The 20,639-nt window shown below is 40.0% G+C and overlaps 1 protein-coding gene across 2 annotated transcripts in view; it reads right to left on the bottom strand.

The window, feature by feature from the left end:
• Nucleotides 1–13,474: 13,474 nt before the first annotated feature.
• The window catches only part of VPS41 (VPS41 subunit of HOPS complex), a 184,657-nt gene continuing 177,492 nt past the window's right edge, over nucleotides 13,475–20,639 (bottom strand). For both annotated transcript variants that reach the window (XM_081147818.1, XM_081147819.1), the window contains 2 exons: nucleotides 15,036–15,115; nucleotides 13,475–14,205 (listed from right to left, as the gene is read on the bottom strand). In XM_081147818.1, coding sequence (XP_081003944.1) covers nucleotides 14,125–14,205; nucleotides 15,036–15,115 — 161 coding nt within the window. In that variant the 3' untranslated portion in view covers nucleotides 13,475–14,124. The remainder of the gene's footprint in view (nucleotides 14,206–15,035; nucleotides 15,116–20,639) is intronic.

The raw sequence follows: 20,639 nt of genomic DNA, 5'->3' as shown, positions 1-20,639 counted from the left end.
AATATTTTTCCATATCAGCCAAAATGACCTCTCCAGTCTGACCATGTTATCCCTGCCTAAAATACTTCAATGATTCCCATCTTCCCTCTCCCCCTCACTCCATACTTCTCTTAGAGTCCAACACCACAGCATGGCCTGTACACCCTCCACAACTTGACTCACTTACCTCTGTCAAGCCTATCTTCCATTTCTGCTATATGACAGACATCTTTCTCACATAAGCTGATCCCTCTATTTGACCTCTCACCCCTTTTGTTTGGTACATAAAGGCAGTTAAATGTTTCTGAATTAAGAAATAAATGGCTAATTTATATGTATCTTTTCAGAGCAGGCTCAGGTAGTTTTCCTCAGCACATCTGCTCCTATAGCCCTTTGTGCTTTTTCTGGTTTGAAATGAGGTGCTGGTTATTTACCTATTATAACCACATCTGCCCTTCTGTGTTTCGTTGGGGCTGGAAGTCTGCTAACTACATTTTCTAGGCTCTCTCACCGGACAGATTATGCTCCACCAATAGAAAACATGACTGGAGATCAGAAGGCAGGGAGAAGAGAAAATCTTCCAGCTTCTGACTCCAACAGTGTGAGATTTGCTGGGAGCTGCTTGTGTTTTCTAGCACTGCTATAGTGACAGCAGGGTTGGGGTGATTTCAGGCTCTAGCAGCACCTCTAGCAGCGCCTTTCTGCAGTTTTTCTTTCTTTTTTTGTTGATTCTCACCTGAAGATTTTTTTTTTTTTTTTCAGAGATGGTGTAAGGGAGGGAGGAGGAGAGAGAAAGAAAAACATCATGTGAGAGAGACACATGGATTGGTTGCCTCCCACATGCACCTGTGGATCGAACCTGCAACCCAAGTACGTGCTCTTGACCAGGAATTGAACCCTGGGCTAATGCATGGGCTAATGCTCTAACCACTGAAGGACACTGGCCAGGCAACCTTTCAGCAGTTTCATCACCGGTAAATGGAGCATCACTTCAGCAAATCCAGAGTTGGCTGCAGATGTCTTACAGCAACTGGCAGGTAACATCTGTCTAGTGGGCTCCAGCCCAGAAGCATTAGCAGTGTTTTTTTTTTAATCTTTATTGTTGAAAGTAATAATCTTTATTGTTGAAAGGTGTCCCCTTTTTTCCCCATTGATCCTCCCCCACCCCCCACCCAAGGCCTTCACCACTCTATTATCTGTGTCCATGGGTTATGCATATATGCATGTCAATTCTTTGGTTGTCTCCCCACCCCGCCCACCCATCCTCACCTTCCCTCTGAGATTTGTCAGTCCGATCTATGCTTCAATGTCACTAAATCTATTTTGTTCATCAGTTTATGTTCTTTAGATTCCACATATAAGTGAGATCATGTGATATTTGTCTTTCTCTGCCTGGCTTATTTCACTTAACATAAAATTCAGCAGCTTCTTATCTTCCAGCATCACCCTTTCTTCCTGTTTGCCTCGCCAGTCTCCCTCATTTTTCCTTTTGTGTTTTTACCCTTTAGAACATCTTTGCTAATATAGCCCTGTGTTCGATTTCCTCCATTTGAAATGTTATAGGGGTTTTTCTCTTTACTAGATCTGAGAGAAACTCTAATTATCATAGTTTCTTGAGGGCAAGAATCCTATTTAACTTTTTTGGCTGCTGACAGTATTACAGATGTCCTCCATTTCCCCTTGTCCCCCTGCACCCAGCCCCACTCCACCCCAGGCCTTCCCCTTTTGTCTGTGTCCACGGGCTATCAGCTTTTATTTTAACCCTGCTCCCAGGACAGTACATAGAACACAGTAGTCTTATGTGTGAGGATGTAGATTGTGAAAACTTTGGGGGGGAGGTGTTGGTTTTTTGTTGTTTTTGTAAATAGGTTTATATGGGTTATTCAATGTATTAAAAAATGTATTCACTTTAACGTTTCCTTCTAACTCCAGCTTCCTCCCCACTCTCAATGTCAATCTGTGTGGTCAGGATGGGACTGACTTTTTCTAGCAGCTCCAAGTGTATGTGTATGAACCAATTTGGGCCAATCACTGTTAATATAATTTTCTGGAACTACTGGAAGAGGTCTCTCTTTCCTCTGAGCTGTGGCCAGAAAAATGCATTTCTGGGGAAAACCTTAGCTTAAGTCTCCTGAGGTATGTCTTTTCCATTCAGGAACATCACCATTTGTTACCAAGAAAATAGTTTCCATTATTCTTGTGGCTACAAAGAAAAATTACAGTCATAAAATCTTAGCTCTGGATACTGCCAGGACCAGGCTGCTGAAGTTATTAAACTCATTTTTCTGCATCAAATGAATATAAGAAATTGTAGGCACTTTGGGGGGGAAAAAAGGAAAATCCAATACGTTCCAGTGATCTTGAAATAGTAGTACCCTAAATATGTACTAAGGGTGCAGCCTTGAATACAAGGTCATTTAAAGATTATCTGGCAGAGAATCAAAGATGTTTCAGACAGGACTGAGGTTGCTATTGAGGTGTAAAGGAGAAAGCAAGCTAAAAACCAAGCAGTTTAGTTCCTTGGTGGGTCTTTCATATTGTGTATCAAACAAAATGGTTTTCCTTGGGAAGCTGCCAATTTCATGACCACTTTTTGGATGACCATGAAGTGGAATCATTCTTCACCGTCTGGCTATGCTTCTGGATTTGGTCAGCAAGATAAGAGGACTTGAGAGTGACAACCCTTAGCAAAGTTGCTCTGGCACACTTTGGGAGCATTGAAGTCAAATATAAATTCAGAACCTACTGTATTTAAAATACTTTGTTAGGCCTTGGCCGGATGGCTCAGTTGGTTGGAGCATTGTCCTCGACACCAAAACGCATTGCAGGTTCCATCTCTGGTCAGAGTTCATACAGGAGGCAACCAATGAATATTTCTCTCACATTGATGTTTCTCCCCCCCCCCCCAAAAAAAAGCCATAAAAACATATCCTCGGGTGAGAAATACTTTATTAGGAGTTGAGGCACAGGACACTCTTCAGGTTTCATTCTTCATTTTATGCCTATGACAGGATGGCATGTTGATGGGGATTTAAAAATGAAATAGTATATTATGAAAATCTAGAGGCTGGAATGGCAAAGTCACAGAGACCTGCTTACAACTGACCGACACTTTACCTGCTTACAACTGACCGACACTTCACCTGCTTACAACTGACTGACACTTTCCAACTTGCGCGTCATTCTGCCTCTTTGGGTCTCAGACATGACCTTTGTAAAAGGAAAGTAATAGCACTTACCTCATGGAATTATTGTGACAATTTCATGAGACAATTCATGTGTCTGGAAGATAGACATGAATGTGAAGGGACATTCTAATTATGTACTGAGGGCACAACCCTGAATGACCGCTCATCTAAAGTCAGCTACACCCAGATATCTTTGGTACCATTTTCTTCAGGATGCTCTTGTCCACCAACAGTGTATCTGTAAAACATGCATTAAGCCTTGAAAGTGTGGCAACCCCTTTAAATAGGCCCTGAGGTATATATATGAAGAAAACAGTCTTTGCCTTCCAGTGTTCCCATCTACTTGAGCAGACGGACACTTTGATAACTAGGATATGCTGTGGCAGAGAAATGTGCAAGCTGCTATGCGAGCACAGAAAGGGAGAGGTGGATTCTGACTTATTCTGGACCTAGAAAAGCCAAAGGTTCTGGAAAAATGGCAATTTTAAAGGAAGTGAGCCCCTTAACAGAACTGCTCCATCCTCAAAGTGTTACAGCTCACCGGCTGCTTTTCTCTTCACTGCACACTAAGGAACTCCTTGGCCTCCCAATTCTAAGGCCAGGATTATTTCCTGTTGCTTGTCCTTCTGCATCTTCCTCTCCTTTTCCCCTCATCCTCGTTCTTCCTCCTTTAACATCCCCACAGCACAGAGAGGATCGTGCCTGACTGTTTTGGACTATCTTGAACCACCTGAGCAGAAAGGAAGGGAGAATGATGAAGACTGGTCCAGGATTACACTTTTACAGGGGCTTACATGTCTTGCCTTCCGCTATTAGATTTGGGCCTGAGTAGACTACAGTGGATGCAGAATTAACTCTACTGTTATCTTACTAGTCAGTGAACATATATTTGAGTGTCTTTTGTATAAATACCAAGGACATAACTAGGCACTAGCGGTAGATATAGAATTGACACTCTGCTATCTGGGAATAGTCTAGTGAGAATCAAATGAATAATTAAATAACTTCAAGAGTTCAAAAGGATTTGGAAACATCCAGGTTGCCATAGAGGCACTTAACAGGGAAACTAGCCTTATCTGGAAAGGCAGAGAAGGTAACTCTTGGTAAGCAATAATGAAGCTGAAGGATATGTAGGAATCAGTGAGGAGGCACTGGGGGAGTATCCCACTCTCCTACTTGTCACCACTTTCTCCTCCATTATTAGTAAGTTGAGCTCAGACCTCCTTACTCATGGAGGAGAGCGCCCCCTTAGCTGACACTGTTCAGGACTGAGAAGCACTATGTGAGAATGCAGCTAAAAGTGTGGGCTCAAATTCTGCCATGGGTTGTCTAGGCTCATCAGTCTGTTTCTCTGGGTTGCATAGGGGAAGTCGATTGTGGGTGCTACCTCCCCCAGGAAGTCAGCTTCGTCTCCTTGGGCTGCCTGAGGGTCTCTTTTTCAGATAGAGTGCTTGCATCACCAGAGTCCCTGCAGCCCAGGCACAACATCATCCTTCCAGTTCCATGACCCTTACAATAAATTCTCCATTTTGCCCAAGCTTAGTATGAATTGTGCTTCTCTCACTTGCAGCTAAGTCCTGACTAATGTGGTCATGTTACTGAATGTTTGTATAGGTGAGAGTACATATTTTAACCTAAATCTTATTAGCATAATTTTTTATTGACAACAAAAAGAATCTTAAAGAAGTTACCTATGTTAAAATGAACTTCAAATTAGAGTAACATTATCTGCAAATATTTTACAGAGTTCTTAAGAGTACCTCTTCTAGATTTTTGGAATTAGAAATTTATGTACCTGAGTCTTTCCACATTGTTTTAAATAAACAGACAATTCCTGCTATACTCTCATCAATTCATTTTGGTGGGGAAGCCTGGTACCACAGAATCTGTATGAGAAAAAGCATGTTAATTACTATCTAGAAAAATGATAAAGACACCTGGCATTTTGGGAAGATATCCAGCATGAGTGGCCTCAGTGGTGTGTGTGGTGTTCAGGCAGTGGGCCCTCGGGCAGGGAGTGGCTGCGTGTTCCTGTTGCTGAAACAGAGTCCACTTATGCAACAAGAAATTATGTTGTATTCCTTTGCTAGGGGTACATTAACAGAATACCACACAATGGGTGACTTAAATAATCGAAATGCATTTTCTCACATATCTGGAAGCTGAAAGCCCAAGAAAAAGGGTCTCCTCAGGTTTGATTTCTTTTGAAGCCTCTCTCTTTAGCTTGCAGATGGCCACCTTCTCACTGTGCTGTCCAATGGTCTTTTCTTGGTGCATGCACGTCTGTGTCCAAATTTCCTCCTCTTATAAGGATATCAGTCATATTGGACTAGGGCCCACCCATGTAACTTTATTTTACCTTAATTACCTTAAGAGCCTAATCTCCACATACAATCATATTCTGAGGTACAGGGGATTAGGACTTCAACATATAAATTTTGGAGGAAAGCACATGTGGAAACATGCTCATACTCATTTTCCTTTTTAGAAAATTAAAAGAACTGTTGTGCCCTGGCTTGTGTGTCCCAGTGGTTAGAGCGCTTCCTCCCACCCCCAACCGCCGGACCCAAGGGTCTCAGGTTTGATTCTTGGTCACGGCATATACCTGGTTGTAGGTTTGATGGCAAGCCCTGGTCAGGGCATGTGCAGGAGGCAACCAATTGATGTGTCTCTCTCACACTAATGTTTCTCTCTCTCTCTCTCTCTCTCTCTCTCTCTCTCTCTCTCTCTCTCCTTTCCTCGCTCCTTCCCTTCCTTCCACTCTCTTTAAAAATCAATGGAAAGAATATCCTCAGGGGGGATTCACAAAAAATAAATACTAAATAAAATAATTTAAAAACATGTTGGTTAATCTGACAAAAATAAAAGCAAGCTGCAAAATGGTCAGATGGGAGAGAAAAATGGATCTTACCTGGGGAGGGGGGGAGGGAAGAGGGGAGGATGGGACAAAGGAACCTGTAGTGACACTAAAATAATAAGCCAGCCAAAGACATGGGCATTCAGACAGAGGGCAGATGAGCACAGGATCTAAGTATAAAAATAACAAGAGCATGAAAGGAACTGATTAAATTTGCTGTTTCTGGAGGGATTTAGATATGCTTAAAGTTGAAAGAGATGTTACAGACCAACTACCCTAAGGGTGGCCAGCAGCAACCTTGGCTGGAATCAGCTCCACTCCTCCAGGGCGTGACCCTACAGGGGCACACTCATCTGTTGCTGGACATCTTGATGTTAGAAAGCTTTTTTATGTTCAATTTGAAGCGTTCTTGCTGTAGCTTCACTGATAACCTTAGTAATTAGAATTCTGAAGCAATAGAAGTGTATCTTTCCCCTTTGTATGTGGCATACTTCTAAACTGCAAATTAGCGTGCCCTCAGTTTTCAGGTCTTTGAAATAATGCACTATCCAATTCCTTCACTTGTTTCTTAAATGGTATGATTTCAAATTCTGTCATGCTTCTAGCTACTCCTCTCCACTTTGTCAAATCTCTATTAAAAATGTTCTAAACAAAGTGCTCTCACATGCAGAGTGGAGAATGTTGCTTTCTGTGACTAGGGCAAAGAGTCCATCAAAATGTCACATTAGATATTTTAGCAGTCACTGATGGTCCATATTTCTAGTTGAGGAACAGTAAGCAGGCTGTTACTGAACATTTGCTATTATCAGTTATCTACCACTGCATAACAAATTCCCCCAGCATTTAGCAACTTAAGACAACAAACATTTATAATCTTATACAGTTTCTGAGAATCAGGAATACAGGAGTGGCTTAGGTGGGTGGTTCCAGCTCAGGGTGTTTCATTAGTTTGCAGTCAATTGCTGGTGGGGCTGCAGACTCTGAAGACTAGATCTGCACTAGGGAATCACTTCCAAGCTCCTTCCCATGCTGACGGGGGGGGGGGGCTTCACTTCCTCTCTTCCTCACTAAGTGGGCCTCTACATTCACAACATGGCCTCTCCCAGGGCAAGTGATATCAAGCCACAGTGTCTTTTATGACCTAATATTGGAAGTGATGTACCATCAACTCTGCCATATACGATTGGTCACAGACCAACCCTGGTGAGATGGGGATCATAGGGATCATCTCAACGGCTGACACTTATGAAGCACTTGCTATATACTAGTTACTTTTCCTGTGCTTATACTAGATGAGTACTTTCCATATACCATGTCGATGCTCTCAACATCCTCCAAAGTAGATGCTATTATCATCATTCCATTTTATATTTGAGGCAACTGAGGCTTCAAAATGTTAAGTCACTTACCCAAATTGTTTCTTAGGGACAGAGTATGGATTAAAACATAGGTCTAACTTCAGAGCAAAACGCTCCTGTTTTTCTTGTTTGTTTTACCAAAGGTCTCTATTCACTGGACTACTAACCCATCATGTACAAATAATTTCTTAAGTATAACTGAAGAATTTTGCATTTCACCTCTATTAAATGTTGCATACTTACTAAATATTACAAGGCAATTTTCATTCTTGACTCTCTCATTTGTTAATTCCTTTCACCATACTTGTGCCATCTACAATATACTTCTCCTATGTGCACAAAGGTCATGATGGAAACCAATCTTGAAGAAACCAGAATGGATAGATACATCTATAAAACAGGATACACATTAGGGTTAGAATAAAAGCCTGGTGACAAAATGTATTCAGTTTCTGAATAAAATTAAAGGTTAAATTTGTGCTACATAATCAAATTTTGTCAATATGGATATGCTACAATGTATCTGAGGTTACCCAGTCTGTCCTGTGACATTTATATAAAATTGTCTCAAGACCTTTATTCCTTTTCCTTTGGGAAGGCCAGTCTTCTCCCAACATTTCAGCAGATTCCAGGTTTTTATATTCTTGTTGTCATTTGTGGGTCTGAACTCCTATTCCCAGTCAACTCCAGCTCCTGCGACTATTCACTTCTGCTCTTCTAGATCTTGGTTGTAGAACACAGCTCATCTGTTTTCCCTAGAAACTATTCACCAGACTTTATGGAACATTTTGGGGAGATGGAAAGGTTCGGTATCAATGTAACAAAATTGAATATTAATCTTTCCTTTTCTTCAAAGTTCTTTGATAGGTTGCTTGGTCTCCATAGTTCCTAAACCCCTCACCTCTCAATTGCCCTCACTTCAGAAAGCAGAGCAACTTGGGTATACATTCCTAATAGAACTCTGGGCTGGCTTTCATTATATAGGGATTCAATAATTTGCTCTGCTTTGCAGCAAGAAACTGAAAGAGGTTTTGAAGTTTCAGTGTTTCCTCTCTCTGTCTTGAGCCTCCATCTCTATTGTCCCACCCATCTTTATAAGTGGAAGTTAGCAGTGTATTTATTTTTTTTCACTGGTAGGATTTATACAGTTTCCCTTAGAAGGTAAAGCCTATTGTCAGTTTTGGCTTTTCAGTAACATTATTTTCTTCCTTCTGTTATAAGTAGGATCGAACCAATAGTACTATGAAATATAGAGGGTGACATAATTCTCAGGGTGCTAGGGACAGTCCATTTGGCTTGGAGTAGTTTTTAATAGTGCCCCCTCACTTTCTCAAAATGTCCTGGTTGGGTTCACAAATTATACAATCATTCTAGTCAAAGACGAGTTGACATAATTTTGAAAATATGTCATTGATGTGACATCAAAGCAAAAGGGAATTAAGGCCATTTGGAATAACTGGGGCAAAAAGCTAGATTAATTTTGGAAAAAATGCTTTAGTTTACTTGAATACATTGACCTATGGTCATCTGACTTATTCAGGCATTTATAGTGTCTGGAGCTAAGGACCCTACCAATGTGTCTGACTTTTGACAGTTAATAGAAAGATTCATTTTTAGAAAGCATGAAAGGGGAACTAAGGAAAGCAATGTACCTATGTACCCATCAGGTATCAATAAAAATAAATCATAAGAGCTACCTGAGCTCGCAGGGCTCAGCTCCACTCTCTTTCTGCCATAATACTCCCAAGGCTCCTTCCTGAGGAAAGAGCCCCACACCCAGGGGGAGAATGAGATCTTGCTCTGCCCATCAAGGGACACTGTAACCCTTCTGTAGCATGTCTTTGGAGATTCTAACAGATTTCTTTCCTCAGAGGAACAGTTTTTGAGAGGATAAGACATGTATAGATGATAATATATCACAAATAGCTTTGCTATGTTTGTGCCACAGTAATAGGATGTTGGAGTGCAAATTAATATAGGTTGGCGGGAAGGCAGAATATGTTGAAAAAGACATGGAGATGGTAAGACACTAAGCTGGACTTTGAAGGCTGGATGGACTTTAAGTTGATGAGGAGGTAGAAGACAGGAATAGAAGCTATGGGAAGAATTTGTCAGTAGAGATTTCAAGCACTGTGAATAGCAAAATACCTGGGAACTTGATTGGATCAGTCTGGAAGGAAGATTAATGTAGAAGCAGGGTGCATAATAAAATCAGCAAAGTGTGGATACTGGAGGCAGGAAAACTGGGAAGGAATTAGTTAAAACCATCCAGGTGCTCAATAAGAAGAATCTGGGTCTAAGACAGTGGCAATGAGAATGCAAAAGATAGTGTGATGGTGAGAAAGGATGGCAGACTGGATGGGGAGGCGGAGGCAGAACACGGAAAGACAAGGTTTCAATGTGATGAAGTTAAGAACTGTGCCCCATTACAGAAGAAAGTAGACAAACAATACTTTTTTGGTGTTAGTAGTGGTGAGGATCAAGAGGGAGGGAGGAATACAAGGAGGTAGGAATGACAGGGCCACATTTCCATGTCATGTCATTCATGTCACAGAATGCTATAAAGTATGTATCTCTGTATCTGTCTATGACTTACCTATCTTGAACAGGGGAGAAAAGACTGGGCTTACTTTCCTTCATTTGACATTTTCAAATGCCTCTTTTATGTCACTCTACATGGGAAAGATGAACACGGTATATTCTTTGTCTTTACTGTGCTTACAGTCCACAGTATGAGGCCAACACGTAAGCGTAATTGGCAGAATAGTATTTTGGTGTAGTGACCAAGGTGGGTTGATTCCCCCTTGGGTTTTCTCCTATTGTTAACTTGTTCATAGAACAGCAATGAGGGTGGGAATGATACAGCAGAGAAGGAAAAACAATCTTTGATCTTAAGTTCCAAAATAGGTTCTTAAAAATTTAAGAGTCCAAAGCTTGCAGGAACCTCAGCCTTTTGAGCATCAGAAATCAAAGTTGACACCCAAAACAGTACATAATAATGGGAAAGCCCACCCCACTGCCCCAGTAAGAAAGTATTGTACTGCACTGGAGTAGAGCAGGAGAAAGGCTCAGGGAGAAGAGCACTGAGAGGAAGGGGCACCTTGCTCTATACTCTGGAACTGAGTTCTTGGGCAGGGATGAGGCAGAGATAGACCTAAGAGAGAGGTTTGGAGCTTTAAAAGAAGGTCCCTACTTTCCATTTCCTTTGAGAAGTAGCAAGCCTTGCAAACCAAATGCTCACCTTTTCTCCAAACTTCCCCAGTACTGGTGAGGAAGCAACAGAGAAAGACCAACTTATTTGGCAAGTCTGAATTTCCCAGAGCACCAGAGCCACAAGGCAGGCACATGGTGGGCTGCAGAAGCTTGGTGGTCAGGAACAGCAGAGGCAATGTGAGGAGTGAGGACCAGAGACTAGCTGCAACTGCAGATGTCTAAGAGTTGCCAGGAGGCAGATGCAGTTGACACAAGGCTGTGGGGATGATGGCATTTCAACCAATGCCAGTATGGATAGAGGTTAACTGACAACCGTATGCTTCCTTCTCATTGATACTGGACACAATGGGACCATCCCTACCACTACCACCCAAAACTTACAGGTAACATAGGAGTCCCTGAAATAATCCAGAAAAGCCTGATTTATTTGGGTTTACCATGAACTAAGATAAAATTTAGGCTGGTAGGTAGAATATGAGATTTAAACATTCTTTTAGAAACCCGAGTTTGTGGACTGAAATTATACTTGCTTCACAGACAACTGCAGTGTAGTGCGACAGACAGATGGAGCCCCGGGTGCTAAGAGGACAGTGAGAGGTCTACTATCCAGTCTGAGTTCAGAGTGAATGATGTGCCACTCTGAGCAGAGTACTGTGGGATGAAGAACAGCAGCAGTGAGGTAAGGGACCCCTTCCTAGTCAATCCCTTATGGCTACAGCTCAGGGAATGATGAAAACAAGACTGTCACGTGAAATGCAATGGGTTGACTGGGTAAAGCCAAAACCCAAAAGCTTTCATGTGCAGGGCATTCCTGATGGTTTGAAGGAGAAGAATGACATGACTACATTCTGGGTGAATGTCAAGAAAGGACTGGGGATTGCCTAACTAACTCTAGCTGCTTCTGGAGGTTGGATTTTCCATCTGCTCTCCTGTCTTATCTTTACTAACATCACAGTGATTCTAATCATCCCAGAGCATGCACTGCATCAGAAAAGAGGAAGGCACTTCTTTCCAAATTATATAAAGTCACAATCAGCAATGGGTTCAGAAATAAGTGTGTGTTCAGTGAAAGTTCCTGTTTAGTATCAATCGGTGGAGTTTTAATAGCCCGAGTCTTGGTAAGAGAACCCAGAATAAACTAGTGTGATATTTAGCACATAGAAATGTCTCCCACACACATAATATTCCTTATTTAGTGTTACTAAGAGTGAACTTTAAAATAGAGAAATGTGTATACTTTTATTTACTCCAAGTTTACTTAAAAATAACAATTCACACCGCTTTGTGCAGTGTCCTCTGGTGGAGGTGGGGGGCCGTCAGTGCCCTTGGCCCAGTTCTGGGGGGCTTTGTGAGGTGTTCCTGGAAGCTCTCCCTATTGTCTTCAGTCCTCTCAATGATTCTGTAAGTCATCAATACTTTATGAGAACTCTCTTTCTGCTACTAGAGTGGATTTTGCTTTCTATAGACGAAGCAAAACAGATCAAATAAGTACTTTCTAAAAAAAGGAACAAATATGCATGGGTTGAAATGAGCTGGACCACTGGCCTGTTAGCTGACCTCAGACAAAGTGCTTCATGTGCTCCGACCCTCATCTGTGAGATCATGATAATACCCATCTCACAGGGCTGGTGTGATGAAGAAATGAGATAACACATGCTTATAACATTCCTGAAACCTAGTAACTGCTCATAAATGTTTGTTTTTATAATATTGAAAAATAGATTTTAACACTGTAACAATTAATTTATTTATTGAGAACTCAAAAATCCTCAAGGATGAACATACTTAAACTAATATAAAATCCTTTTGGCTAAAAAAAAATAAAAATAAAACTGCTATCACAAAACAACTTTGAACGTGGCTCTTTCACACTCAGAGAATGGCTTTCTTTAAGGAGAGGATAAGAAACATGCACTTTACATGTCTTTTCCAAGTGGAGTAGCTTGGCTTTTTACCTTTGACTATAATTGGACATATCTGTGAGTTTTTTTTGTGAAGGGTTTTTTTCTGGTTAAAACAAAAACAAAAAATGAAAACTAGTTTTGTAGCAGAAAGACTACTAACTAGTCTCTGAATAAGGAAATACTGAGAGGACTGAGGGTTAGTTACATTCAGTAACTACCAAGGACTTTCCAGTTCTAAATATTTAAGCCTATCAGAAAGAGTCTACTGTCTAATAGAGAATATTCTTTTTAACTCCAATGCAATGAGATGTATTGTGCATTTCCTCTGAACTTGGCCCTATGATTTCATAAAGTGGAACCCCGTGTTCTGAAGTTAGGCAGTCACCTCTGCCACTGTGATAACATCTCTACATTTTGGTTTCTTCATCAGTAAACCAAAGGGATAGAATATATTCTTCTTGGGGTGCCACGAGAATTAACTAAGATGTTGCTCAGGGGAATGCCTGCACCAATTTCGGGGTCAGTAAGTGCTCAGTACTCATTAGCATCCTGCCCTCAAAGACAGAAGCAGAAAGCTGCATGTATTCCTGTTCATGGGACTAAGAGAGTGAGGACAGTATGTTTTTCACAGTTTTATACCCATTAGAGGGTGGCAATATATCCCAAGACAGATGAAGCTAATAACCAGAAAACACAATCACACATTTTAATTCTCCCCCTCTTTCCTATGGTCTCTATGTTCTATGAGGGCAGAGGAGGCTCCAGAGAAGAAAAATATGGTTAAGACAATTCTCCCACATCAGACGGTCCCATTTCTCCTCAGAATCCTTCAGATTCTACAGTATCACTCATTTCCTCCCTGCCAGCAAACCTAACCACAGCCCATCACACTCTAAGGTGCTGAAAGTCTCTTCCATTTCTTCTGAGGGTGCCAGGATTCTTGACTGAAGTTGTCCAACCAAATAAAACAGAGTCTTTCACATGGGCAGAGCTAACATTTATTCAATCAACAGACGTTGAGTGCCTGCCAGGGCCAGACTCTGCTAGTCATCTGGTCACACAGAACATGTGATTAGTCAACATGAAATTGCATGATGTCAGCCTGCTCATGCCACCCAGACATCACTGAGTAAGTGACAGTTTGCACAATGTTTCATTAAACACCTATTAAGAAAATAACCACAGCTGATGACATAAAAAAAGCCAAACCAAGAACACAAGAATTGCAGAGCATACAGAACAACGTCCAATGCAGCAGGAGCAGACTGGACAGCCAGTGTGCTCACACCGCTGGGGATAAACAATTTTACTAGGATCTAAAAATTCATTTCTAACTCCCACACTTATGTTTCCAGTCCTAAATAGTGAGCCAAACAAATAAATGATGAAATGTTGACTGTGAGCCCCAATATTCCAAGGCATGGATGGGGAAAAAAAACCTAACATCTTTATGAACTGCAAAGAGAAAACTAGTAAACAGGTCAAGATGAAGAAAGTTTTTTTGAGCATAACACAAACATGTATAAAACTCTTAACAGCACTGGTATCAACAAATGCTTCTGTTGTTGCAAAAACCATCTTCAAAAGAGTGGTGAGGAAGAGGCTGACAAACAGAATGAATGAAGCTATTTTTTCATCTCCAAAATGGCACTTCCTGGTCCCCGGTGCTTAGCACTGCAGATGCTGCAGAACTGTGCAGGAGAGGTCTAAAATGTAATTAAAAAACACAGATTAAAAAACAGAGATCTTCCCTTTCTACTTTCATAGTCAGAAATATTATGGGAGATCAGTCGGGGGCAGGCAGGGCTCTATGAAATGTCACTCCTGCCCTAGACAGTATGGCTTAGTGGTTAGAGTGTCAGCCTGCACACTGAAGAGTCTCAGATTGGATTCCCAGTCAAGGGCATGTACCTTAGTTGCAGGTTCAATCCCCAACCCCAATCAGGGCGAGTGCAGGAGGCAGGCAACCAATCAATGTGTCTCTCTCCCATCGATGTCTCTGTCTCTCTGTCTCTCTCTTCCCATCCATACCTCCCCCCTTCCACTCTCTTTAAAAATCAATGAAAAAAATATCCTTGGATGAGGATTAAAAAAATGTCACTCCTTTTCCTAGAGATTATTGCTGGTTCACGTAGGATTCCATCTAGCACAGCAAAACACATGTAATGTGAAAGAGGGACATGACTCGACACTAAAAAATATCAGTGTCATGATACAGAAATCAGGTTGAGAAAGTTGTAGAAGACATAAAATGGTTCTCACTGTATCTCACGCCTCGACAGCTCTATAGCTTAACAGTCATCAATTTTACCTGAACAAATTCACTTAAATGAATGATTTTATAATGTTTAGTACAGTATATTAAAACATTTTTACATCTGAGAATTTAAATGAATTAATTTTTCTTGTGTGATATAAAACTATATTATAGTTCTGAGAACCTACAGAGCCATAAAATGACAGACTACAATTTTGAGCGCATCCCTCTGACTGCATCAATTTCTCTTTAGCTGATGGTGCCTAGCTGCCAACTCACCATGCTGGGCACAGGCAGGCACTCCTTGTGGAACATGTGCCGGCAATGGAAGACCACCACACTGAAGGGCTTAGCTGCATCTGGGGGTAGAGGGCAAGAAAGGAGAAGGACTCAATGCAACAAGCAGATCAGAAACTTTAAAACCAGTCTTTTTCTTTTATCCCTACCTTACATTCCCCCTTCCCTTTGGCAACCATCAGTTTTTTCTCTCTCTATATAGATGTTTTGTTCATTCGTTTGTGTGTTTTAAGATTCCACACATAAGTGAAATCATATGGTATTTTCCTTTACCTTTCTGACTTCACTTAGTATAATACCCTCTGTGTCTATCCATGTTGTCACAAATGGCAGGATTTCATTCCTTTTAATGGCTGAGTAATATTCCATTATATATGCCACATCTTCTTTATCCATTTGTCTATTTGATGGACACATAGATAGCTTCCGTATCTCAGCTATTGTAAATAATGCTGCAATGAACTTAGGGGTGCATGTCTTTTTGAATAGATCTTTTTATTTTTTTCAGATCAATATCCAGAAGTGGAATTGTTGGGTTGCTCGGTGGCAGTATTTTTAATGCTTTTGAGGAATCTCCATACTTTTTTCCATAGTGGCTGCAATACCTTTTAATCTCAACAGTACACAAGGGTTCCCTTTTCTCCACATCCTCGCCAACACTTATTTGCTGATTATTTAATGATATCCATTCTTACATATGTGAGGTGATATCTCATTGCAATTTTAATTTGCATTTCCCTGATGTTGGTGATGTTCAGTATCTTTTCATATTTCTGTTGGCCATCTGTATGTCCTCTTGGCAGAAATGTCTATTCAAGTCCTCTGCCCATTTTTTGAAAAAAATGTTTTTTTTTTTGTTTTTTTTTTTATGTTTTAGAGAGAGAGGAAGGTAGAGGGAGAGAAGGAGAAACAGCAATGTGAGAAAGAAACATTGATCAATTGCCTCCTATAAGCACCCCAAGTGGGGACCAAACCCGCAACCTGGGCATGTGCCCTGACGGCATCAAACTGGCGACCTTTTGGTGCATAGGAAGATGCTCAACCAACTAAGCTGCACTGGCCAGGGCCTCTGCCTATTTTTTAATCAGATTGTTTGGTTTTCTTAGTGTTAAGCTGTATGAGTTCCTTATATATTTTAGATATTAACCCCTTATTGGATGTATCATTTGCAAATATCTTCTCCAATTCAGTAGGTTGTCTTTTTATTTTGACAGTTTCCTTCGCTGTTTAAAAAACTTTCCAGTTTGATGTAGTCCCATTTGTTAATATTTTCTTTTGTTGCCCTTGCTGTAGGAGAAACATCCCAAAAGATATTGCTAAGAGTGGTGTCAGAGTTTGTTACCTATGTTTACTTCTAGGAATTTTATGGTTTCAGGATTTTAAGTCTTTAATCAATTTGGAATTTATTTTTGTATATGACCCAATTTAGAAAGTGGTCCAATGTGATTTTTTTTGCATGTATCTGTCCATTTTTCCCAACACCGCTTACTTAAGAGACTCTCTTTACCCCACTGTATATTTTTGCTTCCTTTGTCACAGATTAATTAACCATATAAGCAATAGTTTATTTCTGGGCTCTCTATTTTATTCCACTGATCTATATATGTTTTTATGCCAGTACCACACTATTTTGATTATTGTAGCTTTGTAGTATAGTTTGAGATCTTGGAGCATGTCGCCTTTCGTTTTGTTCTTTTTCAAGGCTTCTTTGGCTATTCGGAGTCTTTTGTGGTCCCACATACATTTTAGGATTAGTTGTTCAAGTTCTAAGAAGAATGCCATTGCTATTTTAATAATGAATGCAGTGCATCTGTATATGGCTTAAGGTAGTAACAACATTTTAACAATTTAATCTTTCCAGTCCTTGAGTATGGTATAGTAATGGCGATGACTATACCAACTGTAGAACCAACAGTCATGGCCAGGGAGGTTCACTCTAGATCTGCACAGTCCAAAGAAAAACCGTGGAGCCGAAGGAGGATGAGACATTTCCTTTATTTCAGCTGACAGCCAGGCTGATATACACAAGAAACAAACTGTCTCTTCCCAGTGGTGGAAGCCGGGCATAAACGGGGGACATACCGCACCCCTGGGGGACAAACTGCACCTCTGAAAGTCCCTGGCCAGTCTTGTAGGAACCAGGACAATAGTAGCTCTCAGCCAAGGATGGGTCAGACACTAGTCAACTAACATGATGTCTGTTGTGACTATGCTATATCACGTTTACATAACTGGGGCCTTGGCTGGGAGAAGGTGGCGAGGAAGCCTAAGTGTTTTCACTTTCCCTACAGTATATCCTTCCATTTATTTGTATCCTCTTCCATTTCTTTCTTTAAAATCTTACAGTTTTCTCAGTACAGGTCTTTCACGTCTTTGGTTAAATTTATTCCTAGGTATTTTATGCTTTTTGGTGTAATTGTAAATAGGATTGTTTTCTTAATTTTTCCTTCTGAACATTCATTATTGGTTACAGAAATAGAAAAAAATTCTGTATATTTATTTTTGTATCATACTGAAGTTTTACTGAATCCATTCATTAATTCTAATAGTTTCTTGGTGGAGTCTTTGGGTTTTCTATGTAAAGTATCATGCCATCTGCAAATGAGAGTTTTACTACTTCCTTTTTGATTTAGATACCTTTCACTTCATTTTCTTGTTTCATTGCTATGGCTAGGACTTCCAGTACTATATTAACTAGAAATGGTAATAGTGGGCATCCTTGTTTTGTTCTTGATCTTAGAGGAAAGGCTTTCTTTGAGCTTTTCACCACTGAATATGATATTAGCTGTGGGGATTTGTGATAAACAATCTTTATTATACTGAGATATGTTCTTCCCATACTCACTTTGTTGAGAGGTTTTATCATAAAAGGATGAAGCCCTGGCTGGTGTAGCCCAGTGGTTAGAGTGTCAGCCCATGCACTGAAGGGTTGCAGATTCAATTCCTGGTCAAGGGCATGTACCGGAGTTGCAGGTTCAATCCCTGGCCCCAAGGGGGCATGTGCAGGTGGCAACCAATGTGTCTCACTTCAATGTTTCTCTCTCTCTCCTTCTGCTTCCTCCCTCCCTTCCACTCTCTCTAAAAAGCAATGGAAAAAATATTCTTGGATGAGGATTAATAACAAAAAAGATGCTGAATTTTGTCAAATGCATTTTCTGCCTCTATTGAGATGATCATATGATTTTTATCCTTCATTTTGTTAATGTGATATATTATGTTGACTGAAGCCTCCTGGCAACACTGGAATAAATCCTACTTCGTCATAGTGTAAATCCTCTTAATGTATAATTCAGTCTGGTTTACTAATATTTTGTTAAGAATTTCTACATCTATGTTAATCAAGGGTTTTGGTCTATAATTTTCCTTTATTTCTAAGTCTTTATCTGGTTTTGGATATCTGGGTAATGTGGCTTCATGAGATGAGTTTGGGAGTGTTTCTTTCACTTTAATTTGTAAAATAGTCTAAGGATAGTTATTAATTCTTCTTTAAATGTGTGGTAGAATTCTCCTGTGAAGCTATCTGGTCCTGGGCTGTTATTTGTTGGGGGAGTTTTTTTTTAATTACTTCTTCAATTTATTGCTAGTAATCAGTCTGTTTAAATTTTCTCTTTCTTCCTGGTTCAGTCTTGGAAAAAATTTATCCATTATGTGTCAAATTTATTGGCATATAATTGTCCGAAGTACTGTTTATAGACTTTGTATTTCTGTGGTGTCAGCTGTTAACTTCTCTTTCATTTATGATTTTATTTGGGCTCTCTCTCCTTTATTCCTGATGAGTTTGGCTAAAGTTGTTAATTTTGTTTATCTTTTCAACAAACCAACTCTTAGTTTCATTCAACTTTTCTATTGTTTTTTCAATTTCTATTTCATTTATTTTCATTCTGATCTTAATTATTTCCCTCTTACTGTTTAGTTTGGGTTTTGTTTGTTTTTTCCCCCTAGTTCCTATAGGTGTAGAGTTAGATTTTTTGGAATTTTTTCTTATTTCTTGAGATAGGCCTGTATAGATATGAACATTCATCTTAGAAGTGTTTTTATTGCATCCCATAAATTTTGAAAAGTTGTGTTTTCATTTGTGTCAAGGTAGTTTTTGAATACCTATTTAATTTCTTCTTTGATTCACTGGTTGTTTAGTAGCATGCTGTTTAGTCTCCATGTATTTGTATGTTTTTCCAGTTTTCCTCCCATAGTTGATTTCTACACTTATGCCATTGTGGCTGGAAAAGATGCTTGATATGATTTCAATCTTCTCGAATTTACTGAGGTTTGTCTTGTGACCTAATATGTGATCTATCCTAGAGAATGTTCCATGTGCACTTGAAAAATTATGTATTCTTAATTGTGATCAATTCCTGTAGTTTGTCAGGGAAACTTTTTATCTGTCCTTCAATTCTGAATAACCTTGCTTGGTAAATTATTCTAGGCTGTAGATTCCTTTCTTTCAGCACTTCAAAGATGTCCTGCCACTTCCTTCTGACCTATAAAATTGCTACTGAGAAATCAGCTGATAGCCTTTTAGGGTTTCCTCTGTATGTAATTAGTTGCTTTCCTCTTGCTTTTTTCAAGATTGTCTCTTTATATTTAACTTTTGTCATTCTAATTACACTATGTCTTGGTTTGGTTCTCTTTGAGTTTATCTTGTTTGGAACTCTGTTTCCTAGACCCGGATGTCTGTTTCCTTTTGCAGGTTAGCAAACTTTTCAGCCACTATTTCTTTTTTTTTAATTCTCACTTGAGGATATTTTTTCCATTGCTTTTCAGAGAGAGTAGAAGGGAGAGAGAGAAAGAGAGAGATTGAGAGAAAAAAATATTGATGTGAGAGAGACACACTGATTGGTTGCCCCTTGCAAGCAGGTATCAAGCCTGCAACTGAGGTACGTGCCCTTGGCCAGAATCAAACCTGGGATCCTTTAGTCTGCAGGCTGACATTCTAACCACTGAGCCAAACCAGCTAGGGCAGCCATTATTTCTTTAAATAAAGTTTCTGTTCCTTTCTCTCCTTCTTGTCCTTCTGGAACCCCTATAGTGCAAATATTTGTGTGCTTGATGCTATCCCAAGTGTCCCTTAAGCTATCTTTTTTTTTTTAAATTATTTTTTCCTGTTTGCTGTTCTGAATGATTGATATCCAAGAGTCTTCCAGGTTGCTGATCCATTCTTCTGTATAAGTGAATCTATTGCTGACAAAGCTTTGATTTCAGTAATATTGTATTGTTCAGCTCTACTTGGTTTTGTTGAAATTCTAAGTTCCTCTATTCTACTCTCAAGTTTGGTGAACATCCTTAAAACTGTTTCTTTGAATTATTTATCAGGCAAATTACTTGTCTCCATATCCTTAGGGTTTTCTTATGGGGATTTTTCTTATTCTACCATTTAGGGATATTCTTTTGTTTTTTTAATTTAGTTTGACTTCCTATGTTTATATAAATTAGGACAAATTAGCCATCTCTTCCAGTCTTAAAAAAGTGGCCTTGTGTAGAAGTGGCCTCTCTGTAGGCTGTGTCCACTCGGTGGCCTTGGCAGGCCAGTTAGAGCTGCTGAGTGTCTATGGCATCTGAGGCATTGGAGCAGTTCTGTGTGGGGAGGCC

Source organism: Miniopterus schreibersii (genome assembly GCF_964146895.1).
Source record: "Miniopterus schreibersii genome assembly, chromosome: 9".
NCBI classification, from domain to species: Eukaryota; Metazoa; Chordata; class Mammalia; order Chiroptera; family Miniopteridae; genus Miniopterus; species Miniopterus schreibersii.
The sequence above is the reverse complement of the archived record's forward strand: the minus strand, read 5'-3'. Positions and strand labels throughout refer to the sequence as shown.